This window comes from Mirounga angustirostris, unplaced genomic scaffold (genome assembly GCF_029215605.1).
Source record: "Mirounga angustirostris isolate CCGP_5_RB_7025 unplaced genomic scaffold, mMirAng1.0.hap1 SCAF_5, whole genome shotgun sequence".
Taxonomy (NCBI): Eukaryota; Metazoa; Chordata; class Mammalia; order Carnivora; family Phocidae; genus Mirounga; species Mirounga angustirostris.
The window spans coordinates 94,616,626-94,627,272 of record NW_026991713.1 but is presented as its reverse complement, the minus strand read 5'-3'; the positions used below and the strand labels follow the sequence as shown (position 1 = coordinate 94,627,272).

The 10,647-nt window shown below is 40.8% G+C and overlaps 1 protein-coding gene across 1 annotated transcript in view; it reads right to left on the bottom strand.

The window, feature by feature from the left end:
* Nucleotides 1–206: 206 nt before the first annotated feature.
* Nucleotides 207–10,647, bottom strand: part of PZP (pregnancy zone protein) — a 45,821-nt gene continuing 35,380 nt past the window's right edge. The window contains 12 exon segments of the mRNA XM_045869791.1: nucleotides 207–289; nucleotides 768–870; nucleotides 1,824–1,892; nucleotides 2,577–2,649; nucleotides 4,544–4,671; nucleotides 4,828–4,856; nucleotides 4,859–5,039; nucleotides 6,730–6,953; nucleotides 7,947–8,127; nucleotides 8,545–8,619; nucleotides 8,958–9,114; nucleotides 10,116–10,203. Of these exon segments, the coding sequence (XP_045725747.1) occupies nucleotides 207–289; nucleotides 768–870; nucleotides 1,824–1,892; nucleotides 2,577–2,649; nucleotides 4,544–4,671; nucleotides 4,828–4,856; nucleotides 4,859–5,039; nucleotides 6,730–6,953; nucleotides 7,947–8,127; nucleotides 8,545–8,619; nucleotides 8,958–9,114; nucleotides 10,116–10,203 (1,391 nt within the window).

Genomic DNA, 10,647 nt, shown 5'->3' with positions numbered 1-10,647 from the left:
GATAGCTATCCTACTAACAAACAAGCAAACAACACTTATTGACTTTACTGATAATGGTGTGAATATCTGCTATTGGAGTCTACCTACAGAGTAAGTGCTCTTCTCCAGTATTCTCTTTGTGTGAGAATGTGCCCTATGGACTGTCTTGGGGCTAGAAGGAGACTTGTAGAGAATTTTAAATTTAGAAGAAAGTTTAGGGAGTGTAGTTAATGTGGAATGATGGTGGTCCTGGCGTGTGACCTCTTAACTACGCTGCAGGGGGTGATGTACTCAGCAATGGCCGACTCATCTGAAAGAACTGTTGGATGAAAGGAGAGAAAAAAAAGATATCTATAAACTGGAGCCCATATTAAGTTTGTTCACTTTACTTTTGAAGAAAAGTACATCATATCAGGATTGTCAAAACTGCATAAATACACAAGTGTTGAACAGGATAGTTAAAATATCTATATTCTAACACTCATTTGTCATAAACTGCTTTTTCTTGTTACATTATCTTTTTATGTGTATTACATTCTCTATGTCTCTAAACTATTTGAGAGCAGGGACCAAATGTTATCTTTCTTTTTAAATTTCTAAGTTTCTGACTCCATAGATACTGATAAATTTGTTCCATTCATAGTTTCTACACTATGTATCTCAGAGCAAAGAGACAAATAGATGTACTACTGACTGAATGGACTAAAATAGGATCTACTGTAACAACAGAATCCATTTCTTGGCTCTGGGTTGAGATTCTTTAGTTGCTTCAGTTTCCTTTGACTTACCTGTCTCATAGTAATCATAGACTTTAACAGTCACTGGCTTGAGGTGTCTTACTGGGATGTCTTGCAGAACCATGAAGGAAAAGCTGAGTGTCTGATTTGTTACCTAAGAGGAAAAGTGGGAGTAATGAACAGGCTAGAAAGCCTCCTTCCCTCTTCCTTGAGTAAATTATATTCTTTATGGTTCTCAGATTCTTATGCACTAGTGTCTTTTAGGTGAGCAAACATTTATGGATGACAAGATGGGTTTTATTTTTTTATTTTTAAAAATATTTATTCAGTTATTTTAGAGCGAGAGAGAGAGAGAGAGAGAGAAAGAGAGAGTGCGTGTGAGCAGGGGGAGGGGCAAAGGGAGAGGGAGAGTCCCAAGCAGACTCCCCACTGAGCCTGAAGCGCAGTGTGGGGCTGGATCTCATGACCCTGAGATCACGACCTGAGCCACCCAGGTGCTCCCAAGATCTGCTTTAAACAAAACTTTGGAAACACTTTACCATGAACAAAATTCCCCCGATTTTCTCTTAAACAACTGAGACAATCCATATTCTCTTGTAGTCTTCTGTATGAGATTAACTCTTTGGGCCCATGGGAATGGTTTCTAAGATGCAGAGACTTAGCTTTGTACCATTTGTAATTATTAAACTAGTCTTTTTGTGTGCTTAGATAAATCACTCCCTTTGCTTTATAGTCAGATTTGAAGATATTCATGAGGTCTACATTTTATATTCTCTTACATAGTGATATATTAGAATGTTTACAGTATCATTGATCAACCACCATGTGGTATATTTATTCTTTTGTGGGAGGTCTTTAAAATAACAGACACAATAAACCTTTTGTTCTAGTTCATAGAAATTCTCATTTTCCAGTTTTAACATAATAAAAGAGAACAAAAGACTCCATGGGTCTAAAAGGAGATTTTTATTCTCTTAGAATAAAGGAACTTTCTGGAAGAGTGCTATTAATTACCGCTTTCCTCATACTACTTATTTTCTAGTGGAGAGATTCCCTTAAAAAGATCACCAGTATGTATAGTGTCAGCCAAAATGTCAGAGCTCTTACCTGTTCCACATAAATGAGGACATGGTTATTGCTTACTTCTATCCTGCTCACATGGCTGGACCTTTCAAGCTGAGGAAAATTAGAAAATTTAAAAAGTTAGAAAATGAGAGCAGATTGTAGTAAGGGACAAATGTCCAAATGATGTCAGGAGTAGGATTCCTATAAATCATTTTCATGGTTAAATAGCCAGGGTACATTAAAGATATAAAAGATGGGTGAGGGGGAAGAATCAGATTTGGATACAGGCATCAACATTGTCATGTCTTGACTGTGAAAAAAATCTTCTGGCTTTCTATGAAGAGACGGTAGCCAGGTATTTTCAGATCAGGCTTTCCACCATGCTTCAGTATCCAGGTAACACATTAGACCCTCTCACATCTGTGATGATTCCAGTTCATATTGACTTTATCATTGCCAAATTTTTTAGAGCATATCAGCCAATTTGGTACTTAATCATAGTCTGTCTTTCTAGCATTGTGATGGTAAAATAAGGTTTCATGCCTATGTGCTTTAAATCCCTAACTAGACTGTGGATGGCTCAAGGACAGGGACTCCTCTCGTGTTTCTCTAGTATCATACAAGTCCCTCAGCTTAGAGACAAATAAGCAATTATTGAATTGAATTTTCTGGGTTTGGGAAAAAGATTTCGTGAGGCAGGTTGCTATTGATAAGGCTTTGATATTGGTATGGTCTTAGTTTGAAGATACAGAGCATCCTTTTGTATGAGATCTATTAGGCTTAAAATACACCTACCATTTTTACTGTTGGTTTCAAGGGGATAAAACCAGACACCATCTTCACATCAACAATCATCATATTGGTGTAACTGTAGTGTCAAAGGAAAAAGGAGTAAGGGCTTTGTATGTGAAAGAAAGCCAGAGTCCGTCTTTTAAGACCTACCATAAATGTTGCCTATCATCATGAAGTTTTCTATAACATTATAACTCCTAGAAATCTCTGTTCCTTGGACATGTATGACGATGTTTGGAACCCTGAATGTACATCAGATCTATGGCTTACTAAAATCATAGATGTTTAGGTCCCAATCCAAAACTATCAAATCAGAGTCTCTGAGAATGGAGCTTGGTAATCTGCATTCATTAACACATTGCCAATTTTTGGACACTCCATTTATACTATACATTTGTTATTTAGTAGGTATTACTTTTTAATTTTTTTAAAGATTTATTTATTTATTTGAGAGAGCGAGAATGAGAGAGAGAGAGAGAGTACATGAGGGGGGGAGGGTTAGAGGGAGAAGCAGGCTCCTCGCTGAGCAGGGAGCCAGATGCGGGACTTGATCCCGGGACTCCAGGATCATGACCTGAGCCGAAGGCAGTCACTTAACCAACTGAGCCACCCAGGCGCCCTACTTTTCTTTTTTTTTTTTTTTTAAAGATTTTATTTATTTATTTGACAGAGAGCTACACAGCAAGAGAGGGAACACAAGCAGGGGGAGTGGGAGAGGGAGAAGCAGGCTTCCCGCTGAGCAGGGAGCCTGATTGGGGGCTCGATCCCAGGATTCTGGGATCATGACCTGAGCCAAAGGCAGACGCTTAACGACTGAGCCACCCAGGCCAGGCGCCCTACTTTTCTATTTTTAGTTAACTTGAATGCAGCATGTTTCCAAAGAGGCTTCAAAGTGTTGTGAGATCAGATAGACTTATACTTTATACTTTGAATAAATTGATGTTTACTAATTAGGTTGGCTGTCTGAAACATGATTTGTTTTACAATATCAGTATCATTAGTTGTAGATACATAGTATTATATGCTGCTATGTTTTCTTAGGATTCCTATTTTTTTTAATGAAAATTTATTTATTTATTTTAGAGAGAGAGCATGCACGAGCAGGGGGCAGGGGTGCAGAGGGAGAGAGAATCTGAAGCAGACTCTGTGCCGAGTACGGAGCCTGACACAAGGCTAGATCTCACAACCTCAAGATAATGACCTGAACCAAGAGTTGGATGCTCATCTGACTGAGCCACCCAGGTGCCCCAAATTCCTATAAGTTTTTGATGGGCTATTATAGGGTAATTTCTATATTTTATATTTAATTTATACCTCTATTTAATATTAGCATTTGCTATTTATATATTTGATTAGAAAAATAATAAAATAGAATTTAATTATTCAGAAAAGGTAAGGAAGACTTAATTCAACCTAAAATAAAAATCTTTGTGGAAAGTAATTTATTCTTCAGCATTGAGTTGAACAAAAATTAGTGTAAAAGTAGGAATTTATTAGAACATTTGAAGAGTCTACATTTTTTTATTTGAAAGTTTAAGACCAACTTTGCTTTTAAATACTTTTAAAGTATTACTGAGGGGTGCCTGGATGGCTCAGTCGTTAAGCATCAGCCTTCGGCTCAGGTCATGATCCCAGGATCCTGGGATCAAGCCGGGCATCGAGCTCCCTGCTCCGCAGGAAGCCTGCTTCTTCGACTCCCCCTGCTTGTGTTCCCTCTCTTGCTGTCTCCCTCTCTGTCAAAAAATAAATAAAAAAATCTTAAAAAAATAAAGTATTACTGAAACTTTAAGACAAAAAAATTGCTAGAGAAAAGGATCACTATGTAATGATACAAGGCTAACTTCATTAGTAGATATATCAATTTTAAATTACATTCACCTAACAGCAAAGGTTCCAAATATATTCTTAATTACTGAAGGTTCCAGGTAGCTTTTAGACTCAGCATTAGGTGGTTCAGTCGGAAGTCTTACCTGACATTCAGTGAGATCTGGAAGTTGGTGTGAACTTTGGGTGCATCACAAGTATGGGGTACAGTCTGTACCTTCAAGGCAAATGGGGAGTCCTCCTTCTCTGGAAGAATATTGTATTTCACGGATGTCTGTGGAACAGCAAGCACAGCATCAGTCTCTCTCCTTACCTGGGGCTCCTCACTTTTCCATCATTCAACTTCTCCCGATTTGCCCTTCATTTGTCCAAGAAAGAGAGATCAGAGCTCCCTTTTCATTTGATAAGGTTAAAATTTCAAGAGTCTCACCTGAAGATACACACATCCGTCACTGTTATGGAATATTCCCCAGGCAGCTCTGGCAATGAGACCTGATGCAGCAACAGGAGGTTGCTGTTGTCCACTTGGAGATTTGTGACAAATGCCTGTGAATTCTGGATGGTCACCTGGGCAGCTTTCTCAGTCCCGGTGAAGGTGGCTGTTCCATATCTGGTTAAAGCCTGGAGAGCCACCACTGTGTCCTGGAAAAGACAAGTGGAGAACCCACCGCCACAGAGTAAGTTTTTGGTAGCAGGGATTTTCCACCAAAGTCTGTGTTGGTTACCACAGGGGAGGCTGGCTTTTTCCCCCTGAAGTATACACCTACTCATTGTTTTTCCCTCTTCTCTACCTTTAGGCATCATCAAAGTTATGCTATTGTTTCTGCAAATGAAATACAAGATTATTGATGCCAATTAGCCTTGCCATTTATTTTCCCTTATATTGATTTTGTCCTAAGGGATTATTCTCTCTATCTGGAAGTTGCAGCCTGCTCTTTCTTATCAAGAGTCCTCTTGGCTGTATCTTTTAAAAATTGGGTTGAGGGGCACCTGGGCGGCTCAGTCATCAAGCGTCTGCCTTTGGCTCAGGTCATGATCCCAGGGTCCTGGGATTGAGCCCCACATCGGGCTCCCTGCTCAGCGGGAAGCCTGCTTCTCCCTCTCCCACTCCCCCTGCTTGTGTTCCTGCTCTAGCTGTCTCTCTCTGTCAAATAAATAAAATCTAAAAAAAAAAATTGGGTTGAAAATTAGCAAGTTAGGAAAAAGAGTGACTGGTGTTAATGTAGATAGAAGAGTGAGAGAAATTGGTGATGAGTGGTGATATGAGACAGTTGAACTTTCCCAACTCTCTTTTCCTTTTTTATACAGCTTATTTTCATTCCCTGCACCTAATTTCTCTGAAAAAGAGAAGTTTTACTATGTCCATCCTAAATATTGAAAGAGGATTATAGGAGCAAAAACCCAGACTCTCTGGATGTTTAGCACAAAAGGAAAATTCCAAGAACTTCAGCTTTGAAAAAAAAATCAGTTTAAAGGGGAAGTCAGAAGGGAGTTCACTGGGCAGGTAGAAAGGATTGGAGAGCCTGAACAGGACTTCTCAATCATTCTATGAAGATCAACATGAACTCTACTTGGTCCACTTTCCTTTTAATCGTACAATTTTCTGGCTCACCTTAGAGGATTTCTTGTTGGAAGAATCCTACAGATGTAGTCTGGAGCCTAGAACACTGATTCTTTTTTTTTTTTTTAAGATTTATTTTATTTATTTGAGGTGGGGGAGGGGCATAGGGAGAGGGAGAGAGAATCCTAAGCAGACTTCTGGCTAAGTGTGGAGCTCGATATGGGGCTTGATCTTATGACCCTGAGATCATGACCTGAGCTGAAATCAAGTGTTGGAGGCTCAGGTGACTAGGCCACCCAGGTGCCCCTAGAACACTGATTCTTAACCAAGAGCGATTTTACCTTGTCTCAACTGGGAGCAGGGTGTTATTGGCATCTAGTGGAGAGAGAACAGGGGTGCTGCTAAACATCTTAAGGATCCAGGACAGCCCCTCACAACAGTAATTATCTGACCCAAAATGTCAAGAGCAGTGATATTCAAAAACCCTAGAGTGTGGCCAATGACCAATGTGTATAAGCTTTAGAGAGGAATGATGTTTATGGTAAGTAATCAAATTGATAGGATGTTAACATAGTTCTTAGGGAAAAGTGTTTTTGGGGAATGTCTTAGATCTCTTTACTTCATATTCCCACTGCCTTCAAATATCCCTAAATAACTCTCCCAAGATGTAATGGTCTCTTCTCTTTTCCTTGTTAACTGTTGTGTTTTTCAAGCTTTCCCATGTGCCATGTGAATCTAGAGTCTTGAGAAGACTATTTGGGAAACACAGACCTGAGTGGAGGAGAAGCCCCCCTGGGAATCCTGTTGCTTTGTGATCCACTTCATGATGCGCGAGGCGGAAGTCAGCTCCTCTGAGGTCGGGGCAGGCTGGGCCTTGAGGTAAGCCAGGAGCACATAGGATGTCATTTCCACCTCAGCTGAGGGAGCTGGGGGTTGGTAAAAATGCCCCACTGGTGCCCTGGGTTTCTGAGGTCGCTCCCAGTGGACTGAGTTATCTTACGGGTGAGAAAAAGGAGAGAATCCTAATTACCAGTAGATGATACGTGAATACACATTTGTATCATATGGAGCCGAAGATAGTACAGAGAAGTAACGTCCTCTCTGTCATAAGCCCTGCAAATTCACTAACTCACATTTCCATGCTAAAGTTGGCTTAGTCTTGTGGGGATAAGTTGAAGAATGTTGTTGAAGGAGGAAGCATAGAGCATCTTTATCAGTTTCTCAAATATTATTTTAATTGAGTCAGGGGAAGGGAAAAGTGACAGAGAGAGTTCTCTGGAGAGATATTTCCTGGAAACTGAAGAATAAATTGGAATATAAAACCTACCTATTGATCTCAGAGGACTTTTGTGATAATCTCTGGCAAATAGGGATAAAAACACTTTGGAAATGTTATTTCACTTCCTTTAGTATGGTTTTTGGTTGTGCCTCTTTTCTTTTTTTTTTTTTTTTAAGATTTTATTTATTTATTCATGAGAGACAGAGAGATTGAGAGAGAGGCAGAGGGAGAAGCAGGCTCCCAAGGAGCAGGGAGCCCGATGCGGGACTCGATCCCAGGACGCTGGGATCATGACCTGAGCCGAAGGCAGACGCTTAACCATCTGAGCCACCCAGGCGCCCGGTTGTGCCTCTTTTCATCCAAGTAGGGAGACAGATACCATGTGAAGTATATATAAATTAAATTAGAGGGAGCATGAGGGGAGGGGCAGAGGGAGAGGGAGAATCTCAAGCCGACTCCCTGCTGAGTGGGGTGCCTGACATGGGGCTCGATCCCACAAACCTAAGCCGAAATCAAGAGTCAGAAGTTTAACTGACTGAGCCACCCAGACACTCAAGAAGACATTTTTACAAGAGGTGCTCTGATTTCACAATATACGAGTTGGCTAAGGAATTCCAGATGAAGCTTGTTACTTTCGTTGGAAATATAACCCTCCTTTTTGTAGTATCAGTGTAAATGAAAGGGGAAATTTTTTACCATTTTCTCTCACCTTCTTTCACAGCTTCCTCATCAAGAGAGTTCAGTATTTCTCTCTTCTTATCCTGGTTTCCCACTAGAGCAAAAGCATAGGCCCACAATGCCTTGGTGTAGCTATGGCTCCCACGTGTCCCCTCCTTTGCTGTGTTCCAGGCAGTCTCCAGGCAGAACAGGGCATTGCGAATAACAGGGTGCTGCAAGGACAAAGAGGTAATGATGTCAGATTAGGGTAAGTAGAGGATGGAGGAAACCCTGAGTTGGATATTGTTTGACAGAAGTCATTTGTGGTTGTCAGCCAGCCAGGTAGACAGCCAGATAGCCACGATATTGAAATTGAAAAAAATGTTTTAAATCTCTTAGCTTTATCGTTAAGTCTTAAAAGAATAAGACTAGTGAGCCTGTGGTTTTTGGATTAGTTTTGGTACATAGTCCAAGGGCATGGCTAAGCAAGTATAAGTTCCCTCTAGTGGATTAATTGAAGAGCTTATCTAGCTGAGAAATGCCTCAGCATTGAGCAAAAGGAAAGTTGAGACTTGGCTTGTAGTAGGTGGTGTTCCAGACATCAGGCCTGTAGGTTCCATGGTAGGAAATGGGATTGAGGTGAACCTTACAGTGACTGGAAGAGGAATCTCCAGAAGAGCAATAGTAATGTAGGCTGAGAGGGTCACTTCATCTTCTACTCCTCCCTGTGGGGTGGGGGGTGGGGAGGGGAGAGAGAGAGAGAGAGAGAGAGGGAATTTTTATTAATTCTACTCTCAAATTTTAGTATATTCTCTACTGCTGTTTCATGGGGACCCTTCTCAGGATCTGTCTCTATTAAGCAAAATAACATCCTCATGCAAAGCACCGTTTCTTTCTCCTCTATAATTTTCAGGTTTAATATTATATTCCTTCCCTGATGCCCTCTCACACTGCTGGACTTCATCTTTGCAATTTCTCTGTGCCTTCCTTCTCCCCTCACCTTTGGAGGAATGTTAGTATTGGTGTATCATGAGGTTCAGGATAAGTACTCAGAACACCTCACCTTAATGGCATTGTTGAGGAGTGACCCAGAGCTCCTGAAACAGCCATTGTCCTTCTGCCTTTGGGAGAGCCACATGAGGGCTTGGGTGATGTGTGCTTCATCGATAATGATGTAGGTTCGAGCCTGGGAAAAAGTCTTCAGTACAAAGGCCGTGAGCCTGAAGGGTGAGGAAGAGTGGGGTGCTGTTTTCCATACTGCACCCTAACACTGTTTCACACACATAGACTCCTTTTCCCCCCAGTGCACCCTCATGAGAGTCAGTGAGCTATCACTAAGAGTTTGGAGACTATTTCTGTTAACCTGGCAGCTTCCATATTCTTTTTGCTTAGCTACAACATGTTGTTAAATACATTACCAATTGGTCCCTGCTACCTAAAGCATTTCTGTGTCACTTTAGAGATTCAGATGTCTCCTAGTGTTCTTGGGTTGTTATGATATTTGCTCTCACATTCTGGGCTTTCTGTATTTATTTCTTTTTCACAGATTTCTTATCTTCTCTTCTGCAGCTAATACTCTAATGAACTAACTACTTTGAATGTCTTGCTTCAGTAAATATTTCCCTCCACATCACCCAGCCCCTCCACCACTTTCTGGGTCATTGATTTACACTTGTTTTCCTGTGTGGTCAGACTTATTCAAGACAGATAGATACATAGAGAGATAGATGAGCAGATGGACAGACAGGTAGATAGATGGGGTGGATGGATGGATAGACTGATGGATGGAGAGACAGAAGACAGACGGATGGATAAACAGAGAGAGAGAGAGACACACACACACACACACACAGAGTCATCTAGTACAAGGTAGTAAAGTACACTTAGTTTTTCTAGCCCATTTCTAGCATCTCTCAGTGCTGAGAAAAAACTTAAGAGGGAAAATCACTAACTTACAATGGTCCCTTAGGAACATGAGAAAGAAAAGATGCTTGGTGTATTAGATGTAAAAAGATTCAACTTCCAAGTGTTCTCAGTTCTGCCATTTATTAGTTGTTTATACCAGAGACATTTATTTATCCATGCTGAATGTCATTTCCTCCTTTGTAAAAAGAAGTGAATAGCTCTCACTTGACAGGATTGTTTTAAGAATTAAATAGGCTAATATATGTACGTGCTGTGAATTCATAGTTGAAACTCAGAATAGATTTTCTTTTCTTACCAACTGTTACCTTGGTTCCTTCCATATTGTTCCCCAAAGGTGCTATAGGAACCATCTTGGTGGTTGTAGTTGAGCTGTCTCTGGTAACCTGGAATGAAAGGTTCAAGTAGTTCAAGAAGTGTTAGAAAAAGGCAGGCCGGGCGCCTGGGTGGCTCAGTTGGTTAAGCGACTGCCTTCGGCTCAGGTCATGATCCTGGAGTCCCAGGATAGAGTCCCGCATCGGGCTCCCTGCTCGGCGGGGAGTCTGCTTCTCCCTCTGACCCTCCTCCCTCTCATGCTCTCTGTCTCTCATTCTCTCTGTCTCAAATAAATAAAATCTTAAAAAAAAAAAAAAAAAAAGAAAAAGGCAGGCCACCCATAGGTGCAGGCTGATGCATCCAGAAGCCACAGACATCGTATGGTCTCTTATCTGACATAGTTTTAGGAACACTATGGATATGTCACAACACAACATCCTATTAAATGGTGGGAAAATTGTCATTTTCACAAAAATCACCATCATTAGCTTAATATCTGGTAATATAATTCAAGT